The sequence below is a fragment of the Gymnoscopelus microlampas genome (genome assembly GCF_963454915.1).
Source record: "Gymnoscopelus microlampas genome assembly, chromosome: 19".
In the NCBI taxonomy this organism is placed as follows: domain Eukaryota; kingdom Metazoa; phylum Chordata; class Actinopteri; order Myctophiformes; family Myctophidae; genus Gymnoscopelus; species Gymnoscopelus microlampas.
The window spans coordinates 10,157,396-10,177,786 of NC_139956.1; the positions used below are offsets into that span (position 1 = coordinate 10,157,396).

Below are 20,391 nucleotides of genomic sequence, written 5' to 3' on the forward strand. Positions count from 1 at the left end.
ACACTGTACATCTCCAATGCCAAATGACTCTGAGACACAAAAAGTATATTAGAGGGACATGCCAGAAATTCTATTATTTTAATCACTACTAGATGTAAGTTTCAGTTCAACCTTTCCTGGAAACATTAAGATGTCATTTGGCACACAGTGTTTTCTGTTTTTGCAGCAGTCGTTCACAATTTGCTGGCGGCCCACTCACCTTCTCCCCTCCCACCAAGAAGAGGTCTACGGCGGCCATGTTCACTCCGATGTTGATACACAGGTCTCGCAAGACCTCTCTAATGGAGGTACGGGGCCGCAGGGCGATGGAAGAGCAGGAGCCGTCGGGCAGCGTCACGCTGCAGTGCTTGGATGAACACTCTCTCACCCGCTCCCACGCAGCCAGTGAGTTCCGGCTGTCAGACTGAAGGTGAAATTGGATATTAATAATAAGGAATGCGTTGACGGATATTTAAGAAAAGAAGAACTATTGATGCAGGGGTCGACCTGGTGACTCAGCCAGATACTGAGTGGTATAACATAGGACTCCCTAGAACCATCGGTGACGCCATGTCACGCTCTACTTCCCGTCTCTGTGCTTCAACCCACCCCCACTGCACATTTTAACTCATTCAATCCGGGAACGCATATGTGTAACCACCACTTAAACCATTATTTTATACTTTATAAGCGTGTAGATCTGCTATCTTTAAGTTTTTTTTTTTCAAGCAAACATTTTTTACTCAAATCTTTGCTTCGGGGGGTCCCTGGAACAAAATATTTTGAGATGGGGGTCCGAGGCCAAACACATAATGTTGGGGGTCCTTGACATGAAAACGTTTGAGCACCGCTGATAATAGCAACATAAGTTTTCCAGAAAACTGTTTGTAGAATCGGCCCCAGGTCTTAATGGGTTAAGACAGTAGAAACGATCAAATCACCTTTAAAAACATACAAACATATTTTTATGTATGTATGTATGTATGTATGTATGTTGATGGTGCTGCTTATAGGGTATTGTAAACTTTCATTACAGATGCACTTTTACATTACCTTAAGCACTTTTACATTACCTTAAGATTCACAAATAATTTTTAAAAAAAAAGTGGGCTCGTCGACACACACACACACACACACACACACACACACACACACACACACACACACACACACACACACACACACACACACACACACACACACACACACACACTTACTTATGATGGTAAATGCTGTCTAGGCTCTGTGTTGCCATGGTAATTCGTCCACAAGGATCTTACCTCGATTTTGCCGGCAGAGCAGGAAGTGGCCATCTCCAAGCTGGTACCAGAGGATAAGGAGCCTTGGGACTCCCTCCGCCCATTACTGCCCCAGTAGTCTGCACATCATAACACAGAACATGAGTTCACAACATGGTTATTGTAGTTTATTATTTTTCATTATATTTGTATATTGTTTTGACTTTTTGTTTTCAATTTCAGTTTAGTTTTGATTTTATTTATTTGTTGGGGCTTTTTATGCCTTTATTATGGATAGGACTGTCTGTAGGCTGACAGGAAATGGGGAGAGAGACGGGGAGTGACACGCAACAAAAAGGCCGTCGGGATCAGGACTCGAACCCGCAACACGCTGTCAGGCTACATTGTAGCCTAGGTGCCCGGTCCTTCTTTGATTTGTTTTTAAAGTGGGTTTGATAGTTTTGTCTAGTTCTTTAAAAGGCTTAGTTTTAGTTTCATTTTGATTAGTTTTAGCGTTAGTTTTAGTTTTGTTATTGTAATATAGATTAGTCAGGGGCAAGATTCAACAAGTTCTGAAAAATGGCAAAAATAACAGATCTACAAGCTCCGCCTTGTGAGCTTGTAGAGCTGCTATTTTTGAGCATTTAATACTAAGGACATTTTCTCTATGATTTTAGTTCATTTTGTAAACACACAATACAGTTCAGTTATTAATAAAATATAAAGTATTTTTTTAAGTATTTTTTTCCCAGTTAACTAAAAAGCAAGTCTTTTGCAAATCTACGAAGGCGACAGGTGCGTAGGAGAAGACCAAACGAGGGCCCAATCTTACTGAAAGAAAAATATCCCGCACACGGTCTTCAAATGCAATTAAAAAACTTTTAATGGGAATAACTACGTTTCCGTCTGTTAGACCTTCATCAGGTTATCTTTCAGGATAGGCCTAAAAGATAACCTGATGAAGGTCTAACAGACCGAAACGTTGTTATTCCCATTAAAACTGTTTTAACTGCATTTGAAGGCAGTGTGCGGGAGTTTTTTCACTTGCAGTATTTCAGCTTATAAAACATTTTTCAATTCTAGTTTTAGTTATTTATAACTGTGGAGCTCACACTACTTCCACAATCAGCAATGCCGTATTGGTTATTATTCGTCACCACATAATCCTCTTGGTAAGTAAAGGTGTTCATAAGCCAATAAATGTTTTGCATTTGAGTGCTTATTTGCCAAACAGCAGGGGTATGAAATTAAGTTAAATTGGTGCTACAGGCAGTGGGGCAGTATCCATAAGAAATCACCATATTGTTAGGAAATTGTGATGCGTGACATAGATGGGGGGGTAGACCCCATGTTCCTGCTCTCACATGTCCAATCAAAATGCAAACGTGGTGTGAAGATAAATGGATAGAATACACATTAGGACTTAGGAGGAATTATCATTTCTCACCCATGTTGATGTCTCCAATGTCCTTCTTCTTGCTTCCTTTCCCAAAGCTCCTGTTGCGAGACCAGGAGAAGAAGATGCCACGTTTCCTATCGGCGCTGTCATCTCTGGACTCATCGTTAATGGACCTCCCGGATCTCTGCTTCCGGGCCTCCTATAGTTTGGAAGTAGGATTAATCACTCTTAAGCGACAGGTGCAAAATGCAATCAATGAAACCGTGGCAAATTTGAATGTGGCAATGTGGCAACAATCGCCCATGGCCATGACCCTTGATAAACACGGCCAATTGGCCTCAGTATTCATGCATGTGTAGCAGAGTAGCACTGCATTGGCCAGGGGGGTTTTCCCCTTTGGATGAGCGGAACATTTGGTTTGTGTGCGGAAGACCCAGGTTCAAATCCAGGCGGTTAAGTTGGTGCTGTGACCTGTACTGGGTTTCTCGATGAGCGACTTCAAAGGGTAAATATAGCAGAGGGGCCCTGGCTTGTTGCCCAGAGGCATGATATCTCCCTTGGCCAAGAGGGATTTGAATCCAGGTGGCAGTGGTGTAAAATAACTAAGTACATTTACTCAAGTACTGTACTTAAGAACAATTTTGAGGTATTTGTACTTTACTTGAGTATTTCCAATCCCAATACTTTTACTTCTACTCCACTACATCTCAGAGGCAAATATTGTACTTTTACTCCACTACAATTATTTGAAAACTTGAGTTACTACTAGTTATTTTTCAGATATCAATTATGATATTACAAAACATACATTAACCACCTTAGCCCTGTTTTATACCTGGGCTATTTATAAATAGCCGATCTACAAGCTTAAGTACATTTTGATACCAATACTTTTGTACTTTTAATCAGGTAAATTTTGAATTCTGGACTTTTACTTGTAACAGAGTATTTCTATATTGCAGTATTGATACTTTTACTTAAGTAAAATATTTGAGTACTTTTTCCACCACGGCCAGGTGGTTACATATGCATGAGGAACCATTTCTCTCACTAGTATGTGAGCTTGTGTACGGTCAAAATTGTTCACGGCACCTTTTTGGGTGTGGATAGGGTGGATCGATCAGAGCTGGCACTGTGCTTGGAGGGTGCAGGACTGCAGGGTATCTGGTAGGGGTCGGGCAGGGAACGCCCCTCCACCTCAGCCAGCATGCACTCCTGGTACAGGGAGGACTTAAGGAACCGTGAATAGCTGTCGAACTTCATCAGGTTAAAGATCTACAGGGCAGGGAGAGAGCGAGAGAGAGAGAGGGGGGCGGAGACAGAGGCACAGGGAATGGAGGGAAGACATGGATGAGACGAAAGACCTGGTGTTGTTAACATATGGTTATGACTGATGTTATGACAGGTGTCCTAACAGTTATGGTTAAGTCATGTGCATGTGCAAGTTGAAAATAAACAGGCTTGAGTGTGGGTGTGTGTGGCCATGCCTGCCTTTGTGTGCACTTGCGCTATAGTTTCTTAATGTGGGTGTATGCCAGTTTGTGTTTATCTCTCTAGTAAAGGCTCCGAGCTCTCTGGTAAACAATCCCAGATGGTCACCAAAAATGACAATATGCTTCCTTGTACAAAGTGACTAAAATGAGAACAGACCATCTGACAGCACACAGAATCCCTCCTTTATTAAATCATAATACTTTTCTGCCATGGACTGGCCTTGCCTGATGCCAACAGAATCGATCTAATTATTACAACCACTCAAGTAATGTACTTGATCTTCCCAGGGGCTCAAAAAGCCACAAATATAGAAACCACTTTAACAGCATTTGCTAGCTCACCAAAGAACTCCTGGGGTTATGTGACAAATACTAAACTGCTTTCTTATCATGTTGTATTAAAGCAATGGAACACAAGAGTGAGTGTGTCCGAATTGCGGGGCACGTCTCCCCAGGGAGGAGCCAGAGCATTGCAGGGGAGGAACATTAACTTCCTGTTGATCAGGAAGTTACAGTAGTTAAGTCCACAGATTCACACAGCGGTTGTGACATTTGGTATTATCTACAAAGGTTCGGGCTAAACTGTGTGCCCTCACTCTCATTCATTCATCTGTAACATCTGTAACTGTGCTTGCGTGTGTAAACTTAAACTTGGCAGAAGCACAAATCGTAGGTACATAGCAAACGCTGAATCATCAGCTGAAAGGGAAGCATTGTCTGTTCACAAGGAAGAGGCCTTGGTGGACCTGGCATCTCTCTATTTCCCTCTGTTGCAAAATAGCTGGGGCAGATATACCTTCCAGGCATGGAGAATAATGAAACAGGACTTCCTGCATCATAGGAGCTATATACAGTATATTATATTTTCTTCATACAAATTTAAATGCAGTTAACTCTTATATTATTAAATAGAGACTCTCCTTACAGGCAAAGATAGTATTGTAATGCCATGGTAATGGATGGGGGGTTGGTTCGTTTTAGCTTTGCCCACTGTATGAGATGTTATCAACCCCTGCCATAGATCATCAAAACCATGATATCTTATTTCATATTGTGATTTAGTCGCTGAGCTATCAAGGTTTGATGAATAGTAATTCAGCTCGCAACTCCTACTCTTCCAACTCTCTGCCAAACATGGTGCAGGATCGGAAACCAACTGTTGTATAATTTTAGCTGTTACCTGTAGCTGCTGAGCCTTAAACATGTCTGGCCGCGGGGACGTGAGGACGTCGTCAGCCAACTGGGCCTGGCTGTCGATGTTGACTGGTGTAGTGGCAGAGCTGGACAGGAAACTGTTATAGATCTCTCCTGCTCTCTGTGACAGCTGCAGAAAACATAGGAAATGCGACAGAATTTCAGCATTCACAGAAAACACCATTTTGTTCTTACTAACCCTCCCCCTTTAGAAGTGTCTTTGAGCAAAACACTGAACCTCAACTGCTCCTGATGAGCAGGTTGGTGCCTTGCATGGTTTCCTCCGCCATAGGTGAGGGAATGTGTCTGTTTGTGAATTTCCCCCGCGGGATCAATAAAGGTCTATCTATCTACATCTCATCATTCATAGCACCATTTGAGGTGTAATGCAGGGTTCCCCAACCTGGGCTCTGCGGAGTCGCTGGGGGTCTGTGATGCCGTGCCTCTCGAAAATGATGTTTATTTTATAATTAGTACTGCTTTACAGTTTACAGTTTAGGCATTTAGCAGACGCTCTTAATCGAGAGCGACTTACAGTAAGCAGTAAGCTTTGGGTAGCCTTTCAAATAGGCCCTATCTGAAACGTGACAAGGGCATTGTAAAAACATCTCCGTCTATTCAGAGTCAATTACGATCGTTAACAAGCCATCAACGCATTTGAGAACAACTCAACCCCCCCCCCCCTCCCCAGTCTGTCCATCTCAACCAGCAGAGGGAGAGAGAGAGAGAGCATCACATAATTATTATGGTTGCATGTTGAATTTTTATACTTCAACACAACACAACTTCAACATGCCATTTGACTTCCAGGTTCAGTATCATGAGTTTATATATTTTAAGCATGGAAAGCAACATTGGTAATAATAAACCCTTTACAGTGTATTAGTGCTATAACTTTTGAATTACACACAAGCATTGACTTGTGATTGTCAATAGCTGTATATGGGTCACTTACCTGCTTTTTGTCAGTTGCAGGGACATGACTGAAGTATTCGCAGGCCTGCCAGAACAAGATGTTCTCCTCACTGAATTCCTTCTTGAGGAATTCCTGTGGAGACAGAGTTTCATTGCCCTTTTATATCAAAACCTATATCAGGTCTTCATCTTACTACCAACTGAGCTTTCAAGCAATTAAAAGCGGGTGTATGAGCTAATTGGACAGAAATAATTCAATTAAGTGAGAGAGCTATTGATTTAATCAACCCTGGTAACAGGTAATTCCCAAAACATAATAATGAAAAAACATATCAATGTCAATGTTTCTTTGTGTTTCAGGTTTTAATGCCAGTTTTTCCACTTGCACAAGTTAAGTCTCCGAACATCATCATCATTAATAAAGAGCTAAATTGTTTTCAAGTTCCTGACAGTGCGCGGGTCCTTTTCTTTGATATCACCATCAGAGATCCCCTTCTGAATATCCGAACGTCATCTAAAATATCACACCTTTATTATTTTTGTTCACTCCAGTAATGACAAAAACATTTGGAATCATGTTTTATCCACACTGTTGAGGAAGCTCGACGTACAAGAACTTCACTGCCTGTGATGTTTCTACCAGCTATATTGTACATGATGCATCTTGACAAATTATAAACACTCCATTCACAGGGTGCTTTGTATGCCCATAGCTTACCGAAAAGTAGCGTACTCCCACGGGGTCCTGGAGGAGACGCTCAAAGCAGGCGGCCCAGCTGGCCACGCGGCGCTCTGAAAGCCTCCGGTGGGTGGACGCACCGGGCAGGCTGCCATTGCTGTTCAGACTGCTTTGACTGCAGCAGCCCTGCAACTGGACCCCGCCCCCTCCACCACCACCACCACCGCCATAGTCTGGTAGAGAGAAGAGCCATATAGAGGAAACATGGTTAGGCTACAGTCTGGAAGGCTGAGGATAGAGTCAAGGTGTTTCTATTTTCACCATTAACCACCGCTATTTTCAACAAATGTTTGACTATTTTTGCAGAATGTTTGCCTATTATGCCATGCCCAGAATTGGGGCACTAGAGTTTAAGTCAGGACTGTCAAACTCATTAGGTATTGGGCCAGACTGGCAAAACATGACTTCATATAAGGGCCGGACCAGTTGTGCACGCGTTGCACGCATACTCCCAGACAGTCTCCCAATGCTGTCACTGCCTTTGTATTTCAACCAGTTGTCTCAGTCACTGCTACAACTACAGTATCTGACTTTATGAATTTTGTTTATTATGAAGAAGATTAGCTATTTCAATTATTAGTATCTATTACAGTTGTAGGCTACAAAAAATGTATGACGAGAGATGAAAAATGTAGCCTTTTTTGTTTTGGAGGGGACACAACACTTTCCATTAACGATTTGAAAATAGAACAATTCTATTTCAAATAGCCTACTGTCCCTGCTATAACTACGACATGTTCATGAAATGGATTGGTGAAACACTGTAAAACAAATGTAGAACTAAGTCAAGTCATTGTAACTGCTACAGATCTGTACCTACATTTTAGCCAGGCCTGCTTAGAGCAAACTCAGACAATGAACTCTAGTCTTTTTATTGAAGTGATCACAATCTGAAATGCACTAATAATACAATAATGGAAACTTCCAGGAAAAAAATTGTAGGCTGGCTATCATTATAAATGTATTTCTAGCAATGCTGGCAATCGTCTGTGTCTGTGTCTGTGTGTGTGTGTGTGTGTGTGTGTGTGTGTGTGTGTGTGTGTGTGTGTGTGTGTGTGTGTGTGTGTGTGTGTGTGTTTAGCATGCTCTTCCTATTTAGAAAAACAGCCTTTTTGTCGCTCGCTCATTAAAAGAAACTCACTTTTCAGCAGTTACATTTTGTCCTAGTAGTACCTCTATTCTATTCCCCATTCCAACTTCAAAGAGTACTCTTATGTCTGGAGAGACACTGTTAGTAACTCTTGATAGTATGATAAACAGGGGGTTGGAGCGCAACTCAATCAGCATCTATTGTTCTCTTAAGTACTGAAGCTGTTGGCGCAGCAGGCAGGCAGGGACTCAGGAGAGAGTATCTATTGTACAGACAGATACAGAATAATGGTCGTGTACCGGTCCACAGACCTGTATCTACCCCTTTGGGGTCCGCATTTGGCTCACAATTCAATTCAAAGGGCTTTATTGGCTCACAGGCCACCAGTTTCACACCCTGGTTTAAGTGGTTAAACCCCATTCACAGCTGAATTACAGGTTACTAAATATGATCCATGACAAATCCCATGCTAGTTACATACTTTAATCTGTTGATTAGACTAGTATGTGGTTACGGCATGGTTTTTGTGTGCAAATTACAAACAAGACTTGGGAAGTTTATAGACTTTGTTTTTCTATCATTTTGACACAGTTTCACATAGTCTACACAGGACAGAGTGGGTTGGGATTACTGAACGAGTGAGGGTAAAATAAATACTTTTTTCAGCTTTTGAGCTAAAACTCAAAGAGAAGAGGTGGCCATAGCTTAATGGGTAGAGAGAGACTGTCTGAGACCCAGAAGATACCCGGTTTACCCCCTGATCCGCCCACTCTGTGTTGAAGTGTCCCTGAGTAAGAGAAAGACACTTAACCCCTAACTGCTCCCTGGCCAGTGTACTAATTATAATTAGCCCACTGCTCCTAATAGTTAGGATGGGTAAATGCAGAGGACTAAATTAATTGAAGAGTTAAAATGGTGCCCTTTAACTAGTCTACAAAACACTGAAACCTCAGACACAAAAAAGGGCGTAGTAGAGTGATTCTGGCAATGACATTATAGTAAAACTCTACCACTACCACACACACTACATGAAGAACACAGCAATGTGTTGTGTCACTGAGCAAGTGAGAGGTGAAGAAAGGCTGATTTATACTTAGCTGCAAGTCGGTGTTGTGCACCGAAAATAGCCGATCTACAAGCACACAACGCGTTATAAGACAGCAACGTGCAAACCGAGAATAACTCAGGCTGTAGCAGGGACTGAAAACCAAGAATGCTCCCATCACCACGTCTCTTAAAGCACATTCAACCATCTAATGGAGTGTTTAAAAGTGAACACCACGCATTTGTTGAATAAACGTTTAGTTTGATCATCAATAAGTCTGTAAAATTGAGTTTACTGCATACAATCATGCAGAGACCAACCTTTTCTCGTTGGCGAGTTTGAGAACTGAACATTCTAATGCTGAATTCACAATGGCTAGAAAGCCAAAAGACAAAAATGACTAATTAACTAACGTCTTGGTTAGACGAACCAATTCATCAATTAATCGTCTATGAGGGGAGAGCGCTATTAGCCTCATGTGTGGAGAAGCGGAAACTGACGACCAACATCATCACATGATAAATGTTAAATGCAGACTACTTTTAACTGTGAGGAAGTAGCAAAGCACATGCGACAGGAAGACGAAGGGTAGAACAAAGGAAATTGAAAAATAGAGAGGAGACAGGGTCCGGGACATCGGGGGTGAAGAAAAAGGTTCAAAACTATCATTCTTATCTTCATAGTACCTGCTATCATGGCAGCAGATGGCCACTTTAGAGCTGGGTGAGCCCACCATGGCATGCAGGGAAAGCAGCAGTAATGAAACAAAACAATGGGGGCACAGTGGGGCTTGTTAGCACTACACAGCAGTTGTCATACAATATGAATAAGGGACCAGCGGGATACCGGTTCCGGCGAGTATCGTGCTCACACTACGGGGCACAAATTAGAATAATCTTTAACCGTTACAGGCTGTCACTATCAGCCTCTTTCTAATATGTCTGTACATACAGCTCTCAACTAGGTATAAAGGGATTGTAAATAGTGTACAGCAACATAGCAACAGCTTTTGGTGTGTGTTTCAGGATACATAAATCAGTGGTTCCCAAACTTAGCTCGAGACCCAAAAAATCTATTTCACTCAGGTCTGCGACCCAAAAATGGGTCCCGACCCAGTGTTTGGTAAACACTGATATAAATGACTAATGCGGCCTCTGTCTGTCAAGCTCAGATTGTGGCCCCTGTGCACTCGCCCAGCTGAATCAGTCGATGTGTCACCAGGGATTAGTCTTCAAGCAAAGCCTGACAGTTTGAGGTTCGCTTAACTAGCTTGTATGTATTGGCATACATACGTATGAAACTCCACACACACAAAGCTCCTCGTCCTGCCATTTGTTTGGATTTGGGGTGTTGTGTTTTCTTAAAGGCTTTGGGGATCTTTACATTTGCCACATTTTGTGCTGCTTTGTTAACAACGTGGCTCAGAGAGGAAACAGCCTTGCATGCCAATCACGGTGAAGAGGCCAAAACAAGAGCACTCCACGTCACAACCTCAGTGGCCGACATGTTAGCAAACATTATTAATACCACTGTGAAAGGGGGAGACCAGACAACAAACACTAGCTGAACTAGCTAGTGCTGAACCTATAGCCTCAAAACCACTTTACTACCCCCTTGCCTCAAGCAGCAGTGAACACACAGGTATCAGGTCATGTACATGACCATGTCAAAGTGGTGTCCGGGGACCCCCAGGGGTCCTTGAGGGGGTTTCAGCGTGTCCCCAGCAAAATTAGATAATACAGCATCAAATTCAGTTTAACAACTTTAACCATCGAAAACAGACGACTATTTGAAAACAGCTGATCTACAAGCTTGTATATCTACCATTTTCAAGAAATCTTGAAAAAAAATCAAATATGTGGAATATGTGGCCGAATACATGTGAATTTGGGGGTCCTTGACATGAAAAAGATTGAGAACCACTGCTTCAACAATCTGCTATTTGAGAAGAGGCCAGAGAATTAGAAAAGGCAAAATTTGAGAACGCTACACAGGAAAATCAGTATTCATTCATTTAACTCTAAAAGTGTAAAAAATTGACCAAAATGGTTCCGGGTCCTTAAGATTTTCAAGCTGGATTCAAGAGACAATTCAAGAAACAAAATGTAAACATTAATAAAATTACGATGAACCATTGTCTAACTTCACTGGAAGGCAGCAGTAAGCAGAAAGAAAAATCTTAATTCTCCATTTTTAAACAGCAGATATTTTACATGTAAAGTGAAAGAATTGTACTCACCACCATCTGAAGAAGCAGCGGACTGTAAAAGAACATAGAGAGACATTAGTGAGAAGCTGCCCTCATGACCTCCTCCTGCACTGAGACAGAGAATAGGAGCATTTGCTGATACCAGTGTCTCTCCAGACATCCCACCAGTTGCTCTGAGAGGTGTGTGTGTGTGACTGTGTGTGTGTGACTGTGACGTGTGTGTGTTTGAGGAATGTGTGTCTGTGTGCTACTGGAGAGGGGCAGGACTTTGGGTCGCTAGCACCAGGCCATTAATGTGTTTAGTGGGTGGACCTCTGATCTCTCACGTACACACACAGCTGTTCACACCTCCAAACCAGGACCCACCTCATCAAACACACACACACACACACACACACACACACACACACACACACACACACACACACACACACACACACACACACACACACACACACACACACACACACACACACACACACACACACACACACACACACACACACACACACACACACACACACAGAAGCACACAGGAAAAAGCAAGAATTTTAGCATTCATGCTGACTGACTGACTGGTATCACAATACGGATTAGGGCCAATCAAGGGAGTGCTACTTGAGAGGTCATCACGGGCAGTAATGACCCTCTTTTCAAATGCTAATTCATGGGATGAGTGGTTTATAGGCCTGTGGATATCAGCGACTTAAAGTCAATTAGGACAAGTATCCTCGGTTGGGTGTTATTTTTATGTTCTAAAACATGTCTGATCTCATGACATATCCACTATCCAGAAATATGTCCTTGGCAAGTGCAGGTTGAAGTTGCCACCTCAGTGGGCCGCTGAAAAAGCCCCATTTGGCCAGGCCATAAAGCAAAAGAGAGACTTAATGACTGAAAATAGTTTTGAATCCAGGAGAGGATAGGAGAGGAGCGTCTTAAAAGCTTGGTCCAACAACAGCCTGGAACAGCGAGTTGGAGGATTCATGTGAAAAGAGGAGCCTGTTTCCAAACAAGCTATCTCTGTACTGCTTTTTCCCTTTTCAGCGTTAATGTCGAAGCAGATATTATCTTCTGAACAAGGCATGCATGGCTGGTGCTCTGCTCTGAATTAGCTGTTCATTAGCCTTGCAAAACACTGATGCAGTGTTCTGGAACAATCAAAACCAAGGCGAACTGCTGATCCCAATGAACTAATACATTATTTCATCTAAATGAGCACATAAAGGTTGCCACTCTGCAAGCATAATAGTGCACATAATGAAAATTGACACTTCGGAGTGTGATCATATCAGTGGCTTTTCAGTTTGATCAATCGGTTGTGGAACGGAACGGAACGGTTCTAGGTCGCAGACCCTCTTCAACCACATGAACCCTAGCGTCTAATTTCATAAATAAGTAAGTAACTTAGATACAGGTAAGTAAGTAATGGGCATGGGGCATATAGGCATATCCGATCTACAAGCTCACAATGTGTTATACAGTACTTTGTCATACAACACTGTCCCTCATCAACTCAACGTCTTTGTTGTTGTTGAAAATCAGTTAGTTTCGGCGAGTGACACTGTTGTATGAAGAAGTTAGGCTTGACCACATGTAAAAGATGCATCGGGACCCGCCTTCCCCTCCCCCTTCACCATAGAAGGCTTACAGATGTAGACAAATAGACCACTAAAACCCTCAGCCGTTACAACCATGCAGCTACTGGGCCCAGCCCCACAGTCAGCACCCGCCACAGCCCCCCCCCCCCTCTTCTGTGGTGGCCAGCTTGTGCACAATAACTAAGGGAGGGTACTCAAGGAAGATTGACAGAACAGAGAGAGAACACCCACCCAATAAGCCTGTCCCCCTTGGGTACCTAAAAAAAGAGCCAAAACCTCAAACCTTTAAATACATGCCGGCATTGTGCGACTGTTGTTCATTTTGTAGAACGGACAGACATCACACGGCACGACAAGACACGTTTAAAGGCTTTGAATTTAGTGAAAGTCCCCCCCAAGCCCCCACCCCCGACTGAAACCATGCATTTTTGTAGGGAGTCACGAGAGTCGGCCTCCAGCATCCAGATTGAAGAGCTTTTATTTCAAAAGATGTGCGACACAATGCGACGGTAGACGTATCCTGTTACTGTTACACAATGAAACTTCACTCATTCGCAGACACGCCCACACAAGAGTGGGGGAGTTACTGTAATGAAACACAACTGCTATTCCAGGGTAAAATACCTGATCTTCTACCTCACATGCGTGTCAGAGGAGAATTATGTCCTATGACAAACGGTCATTTCGTAATTTGTGTAAGGCTGGTGAAACATGGGTTTGGAGATTCATAAGCAACGGAAATTACGAAAAAATGGAATTGATCTCCACTTGAACTACTGCGTAGAATGTTGAGAAAAAAGTTGGCGTGAACAAAAATCACAGCGTGTTCTCAAGTTATGGCTATGTCTGAGTTCGTAACCGCCTGAACACCAGCATCCCTATTGTGGGCATGTCATAATGGCCAAAATTGGCAAAAACAGGCTAACATTCGCTGAAAGTAGCAGATCTACAAGCTCACCACGTGTTGCGATGAGTTGTGAGCTGTATATCAGCTAGTTTTGGCAAAGAGATTTGGTCTAGACGTAAAAAAGGAGTATAAAAAAGTATAGTAGACCATAGGTGACCCCACCCCGGTCAACAAAGTATATAGGATTTAAGTGGTTAAACTTGTATCACATGGTTCTGGAAAACAAGAGGTATGTGAGTGTGTGCAGTATGTATTGGGATGAGAGAGAGGGGGAGGCAGAGAGAGAGAGTATAGGGCCAAATTCTATTTCAAACAATAGAGGGCCCCCGAACCCCCTTTGAAAACCACTGGGTTAGACCACACACACACACACACACACACACACACACACACACACACACACACACACACACACACACACACACACACACACACACACACACACACACACACACACACACACAAACAAATGTCTGTGTTCTTTAACCCTTTGCTGTTTCCTTGCAATGAGGCCAAAATGATGAGCCAGCAACACCATCACTCCTTCATACAACTGGAAGCCCAACTTCCCTTCCTCCGTTCACACCTCCTGTGATGGGGCTGTGCCAACATGGGTGGCTGTGGGAGAGATTCCACTTTGATCCCCTTTGAGTGAGGGGCTGTACTTCACAGATCCCTTATTTTCTTTACAAGGGGGACCCCAACAAAAATCCCTTTGAGTTTTAGTATGGTAATCAACCAAATGGGAGAAAGTTGAGATTTGAGTCTAGTATCTTGGCAGCAAAGCTGAGTACGACTTGGCCATACAACTGGAAAGTGGAAAATCCTATTTCGGACTTTATATTGCTGCACTTCTTCTCATGTCATACAGCCGAGCCGAGAGACTTGAGGAAATCACTCACAGAAGGATTTAATAAAAAAGATATCCAATATCTATATATATATATATATATATATATATATATTACCATGATCTGAAGTGAGTGTGATGACAAAAAGAACACATTACTCTGCCATCTATAACACATTCACACACAAACACACACATTACCCGTTACCTCTCACACAGTATTGTTGAAGAGGTAAGAAACTTTTCTCATCTTTTGGACTTGTATAGGCATGTGTGGAGGTTGAGATGCCCAGACACAGACCATTACATTAATACAACCAAAACATTACGTGTCTTCTAACATTGTTTTTACAAGCTGCCATAGACTCTCCCACCAACGCACACACACCCTATGGAAACAAATTAACGTGAATCCTCTCTGCCTGACAAAAAAAAGCATCTGTTCTGGGTGGGAGAGAGAGAAAGAAAGAGAGAAGATAAGACAGTTGACAGTTGACTTAACCATAAACCAACCCAAAAATAAGTCCCCCACACCACAGAGAAGAAAGGAGCGTTTCATCGACAAGTGGCACGAGTTTACTTACGCTGTTGCAGTACCAGGGTTTCTTGAAGGAAAGCGTCCTTTTGAGACTCATTGTTCTGTAGTCTGCTACAGCGGCAGCAGGCAGACAGATATGTGTGTGCGAGTGCATACCTGAACATTCCCCACCCAAAACTCCTGCTAACCAAGTCTGTACAAGTCAGAGAGAGAGAGGAAGAAATTTGACGAGGTACCGGACAGAGAGGGTGGGGGTGAGGGGTGGAGGGGGTGGTGTTGAAGAAGGGAAAAGAAAGAGTTCCAATTCCTTACTCCTGTAGCTGTTGCTATGGCAACCCACCGACGGCGATACATACAGCCTCCGCCACAGCGGCGTGAAGGATTCAGATGAAGTAAACCCTCCCTGCCGTACCACGTTCAAACCACACTGGCCTTCCCCTCCTTTGTTTCCAGTCGCGGTACTCTGTGAGCCTTCAAGAGCACTACTGAGTCAATATAGATTGAAACCATATGAATTTTCATTCGCCGTGATTAGTCAAAGAAAAGGTTCCCCCTACGTGAACGGCCAAACTTCATCTCTGCTCGTCATTGCGTAGTGCCATTCAGCAGACTAAGGGGCTCCAAGAACCCAACGACTGACTGCGTAACATACAGCAGAAATATGGGACTTGTGTCAATTTAAAGGTTTCAACAAGTAGTTTCCTTCATTACAGTGAAAAAACGAAACAAAAAGAAAATAAGGTCTGAAAATAGGTTCCTGGCATTACCAGCCGTCTCTCTGCTTTCTTGGCAAATCTCTACGATCTGTGTGGAGATTGCGTTCAAACCAACTGTTATTCTAAAAGCATGGGTGGCCGAGTCCAAGGTTTTCCCAGAGCAAATGATCTAGCATTATTCAAAGTTATTCACCCATTTATCTGGACATTACAAAGTTCCCATAAATCCTTCAATCGCTTTACTGTGCCTCTTAACAATCTGGATTTCATGGTAGATTCATTTATGTTCAATTACTGGATTTGAACATGTGGATCACTTTGCGAGATGTTTGTCATATGATGTTTGTGTTTGTGATTCCATTGGGGGGGGGGGGGGGGGGGGGGGGGGGGTCTTTAAGATCTTCCTTACAGAACAGACACAGGTGACACTTTCCCCCCACCTTGCAAGTGAGTATGAGGGGGGAGTCTGACTCAGACACTGAAAAAGTGTCACTGACGCAAGCATCAGTGACGCGCACCAATAAATAAAGAGCTTACCTTTATACATGGCTCCAACTAATTTTGGAAGGTCTGTGCCTCACGCAGATCATCCAAAATAGAAACGGGCTCTGAGAGACAACAGGTTTTGACGCGGCCAATTGACGCCTCCTGTGTGGCTGCAGTGTGGCTGCAGCCGTAAACAATAACAATTTCATCATGCGCGCGTCTGATACTTGCAGTGTGTCAGGGCCTTAACAGTTTCTGAGGATGTTAACTGACTGATCTCAGTGTCACCAATGCTGTGATACTGAACATCATTTAGCACCAGACAATGTACCAAGGTACCTTTAGCCTGTCAACCTGCTGCTGATCATACTGTATCACATTTAATAAGAATGTTGCAGTTGATGAGGATATAGTCATTTTTACAGTTAAAGACAGATTAACCAGACTCAATCTCTCTGTCTGTTTGCTACCGGTCCCGCCCCTCCACATTGCGAAACGGCAAAAAAGGTTAAAAAGAAAAGAAAAAATGTTTTAGCTATTTTTGAAAATGTTAAAATCAAATGAACAATAATGCAATAAAAGCACTCCAAGGTTTTAACCACTTTTTCAACCTGGTGTCCCTACAGTATTTTTGGGCATGTCGACACAGGGTTAGGTCATTACACACCGGCGATTATGCGAATATACGCAAAATTCTGACTTGTTCCGAATAAATCGCTTTTTCGCTCCGTGGAAGCTTGCATTGACTTTATAAGTTTTTTTTTTTAAAACGTATTATTAGCATGAAAAAATTGCCCCCGGTGTGTAAGGAGCTTTAGGTCGTGAAAAATATTTGAAAACTTCACAAATGTTAAAAAATAGTAAAAGTAGCTCACATCTAGATCTAAGCTTGTAGATCGGCTATTTGTGCTCAAAGATGCAGTCCAGTCTTACTGTTTGGTAAGAAGTGTAAACTTGTAGTGTTTACAGTACATTTGGAAGGCGTGGTAATGTCCACAAGTAGGTTGTGAGGGGTCTGCACATGTCAGAATTGCTCAAGTCAAAAGCTGAGGTACTGCTAACTTTCTGCTCCTTATCTGCTATAACTGACAGTGGCCACATCTGGAGGAGGCGCTGTTTTCTGTATCCACAGATGGACTCTTAGATACATGCTCTGGATTTTTTCACCATTTAGGAATCTAACTATTATCAATGTTGACTTGAAGAATTCTTGCAACATGTGAACATAAATAAATAGTGTGTGTGTGTGTGTGTGTGTGTGTGTGTGTGTGTGTGTGTGTGTGTGTGTGTGTGTGTGTGTGTGTGTGTGTGTGTGTGTGTGTGTGTGTGCGCGCGCGTGCGTGAGACAGGGTGAGAGTGGGGAAGAGAGAGAGATCCAGATAGCATCAGCCATGCAGTGATTGCAAGCTGTTAAGACTGCCTAGATGAGTCTTTCATGACCAATGGACACAAGAAACCACAACTAAGGACACAGGACTGTGTAGGGCTGGGCAGTTAACTAAAAATATATCCAAACCGACATTTAGAACCAATAGCCCACTTAATGTTGCTCATGTAGGTTAATCAAATAATCGAGAAACTGGTTCTTAAAAAAAATATAATTACTTCCTCATATATCACAGAATCAACACAAAACAAACTAAATAATAATTGACTCAAATTAAATCAGGCTGATTAACCACTTAAGACCTGCATTATACTTTGTTGGCAGTGGCAAGGTATGCAAAAAAATGCAAAAAAAAAAGCCAATCTACAAGCTCACAATGCGTTTACTTTACAATCATACATTCTTATTAATCAACCAGAGCAATTCTCAATGGATAAACACTGACTCTGCATTCTTCCATGGAGCCCATTGCATTTCTTCAGGACATTAGTGTCTTGTGCGGTGACAATGAAAAGTGTTTGTCACAAGCACCAACTGCTCACTGACCAAACTCCAAACTAGGAGTGTAAAAGTTATTCAACCTAATCGATTTCAACGATTATGAAAAATAATCAATGATCGGTTTTAATAGAAATTTAGCAGTTTTGCTTCAAAACATTATTTTAAAATAGCGCAAATACCAGATCTACAAGCAATATTGTGCTTGTAGCTTATAGCTTGTAGATCGGCTATTTTTGCCAGTTTTGTGCAACACAGTTATATGACCAAGTATTAAATAGGGCTAGTCAATTATAAAAAATATTAGAATTGTTTATATTGATTCGCCAATATAAAAAAATAAATCAGCAAATCGCTTTTCGATTATTCGATTAATCTGAAAAGTAATCGATAGAATAATTGCTAACAAAATAATATTAATAATAATAATCTACAGTTGCAGTCCTACTCCGTACCAAGCTGTAGAGGCAATTTGCAATCTGTAGAGGACTACAAAATACTCCCTGAAAATAACATAATGAAAAGGCCTTGGATGGAAGAGACTTCCTTTCGAGGGAGGGAGGGCGAGGGTGTGGCAACTGATAAGATGGAAGAGACATTTTTTCCTCAACCAAGCAAGGAGTGAGAAAGATGCAGAGATACAGAGAGAGAGAGATACACAGAGAGAGAGAGAGAGAGAGAGAGAGAGAGAGAGAGAGAGATATGAAACTCAATGGGTTACTTCTGACTATACAGACAGCCGATAAGACAACCTTGTGTTTGCTTTTCAAATGAATGGAGCTCCAACATTTTTTTACTGAAAAATCTTGTTGGCCACAGCAAATCTGCCAGACCCTTGGCTGGGCTGTGAACCGAATACGTTTATGTGATGCAGAGGGACTGGAAATGGTAAACAACGGGAACACAATTAGTGTCCCCCTAGATTTGCTATCAAGTCCAGACTCCAAGTCTAAGTGCTGTGTGACCTTAGGCATGGCGTTTAGGACATTGCTAATCCATTTGTATACATTCATATATACAACTGACCACATCATTTATGCATAACTTTTTAATGGGAAATAATCCTCCCAACCCCCCCATGGTGAAAATGTGCCCAGCGTTGGTACAGTAGTTAACCACTTAAACCCTGAGTCTAGACTTCGCAAACTGGACCTGAGTTGTCTCTGTACTTGGACCGCTTTTTTCTGTCCACAGCAAATCTCTTTGACAAAAATGGCCGATCTACAAGCTCAATTGGCTATTGTGGGCTAATATTCCACCCAGATTATAGATGCTGGGGTTCAAGTGTTTAAGACCCTGTTCCTGGAAACAGATGCCTTTACTGGCCTAGGATCAATTCTGACTGTTTTTGTTTAGATTTGTTTTGCTTGAACACAAATCTTAACAATGTTATTTAGATGACATTTGATGTTTACCTGGTATCCTGTTCTTTTTGCACTCTACTTATGTGACTATATAACCGTCATCATTTAGTGATGGCATTGATGACATTTCGGCTTTCTGCTCCAAACACCATGAAAAACACTCGTACACTTGTATGATTCATTTATTCTTAGAAATTAAACATTTTAGAAAACCAAATAGGAGCAATAATCTGGAAATATAAATATTTTGCCAATGCTTCCTTTTCTTTATTCCCAAACTGGAAATTATTCAAATTCCATACTTTACTACTTGTAGTAGTAATGACAGGGAACTTGTACCCTGTCATTTGTTGACTATAGTTCATGCGATTTACTCAGATTTTGCACTTGTAAGTCGCTCTGGATACGCCTAAGTTGTAAATTGTAAAGCAGAAAACTAAAGTGACAGGACTACCCACTCACCCTGATCAAATATTTAAAAGATTTAATTGAGTTCATCTCCCTGCTAACTTCAATTTAATCTAACCAGTCCATCATCCATAAATTAGATGAGACTGGGAGGAAGTAGATAGTTACAAATCCATGAATTCTGGCAATAGTTCAATCAACGAGTAGGTGTAATCCCTTCAGCAAACACAGGAATTGTTCAGGTTTGAATTGTATGCAAAAAGGAAGGGGGGCATTGTCTGTCACTGCGTAATTCACATCCTAATCTCCATGATCGGCACTAATCTAGTACTTCA

At 42.1% G+C, this 20,391-nt stretch overlaps 1 protein-coding gene across 2 annotated transcripts in view; it reads right to left on the bottom strand.

Annotated features, from left to right (window-relative positions):
* LOC311034645 (regulator of G-protein signaling 12-like) overlaps positions 1-20,391 on the bottom strand; it is a 48,129-nt gene that overhangs the window by 14,245 nt on the left and 13,493 nt on the right. For both annotated transcript variants that reach the window (XM_084042572.1, XM_084042573.1), the window contains exons 4-11: positions 11,332-11,353; positions 6,937-7,130; positions 6,259-6,351; positions 5,290-5,433; positions 3,709-3,891; positions 2,665-2,815; positions 1,260-1,357; positions 200-403 (exon numbers count right to left, since the gene is read on the bottom strand). In XM_084042572.1, coding sequence (XP_083898698.1) covers positions 200-403; positions 1,260-1,357; positions 2,665-2,815; positions 3,709-3,891; positions 5,290-5,433; positions 6,259-6,351; positions 6,937-7,130; positions 11,332-11,353 — 1,089 coding nt within the window. The remainder of the gene's footprint in view (positions 1-199; positions 404-1,259; positions 1,358-2,664; positions 2,816-3,708; positions 3,892-5,289; positions 5,434-6,258; positions 6,352-6,936; positions 7,131-11,331; positions 11,354-20,391) is intronic.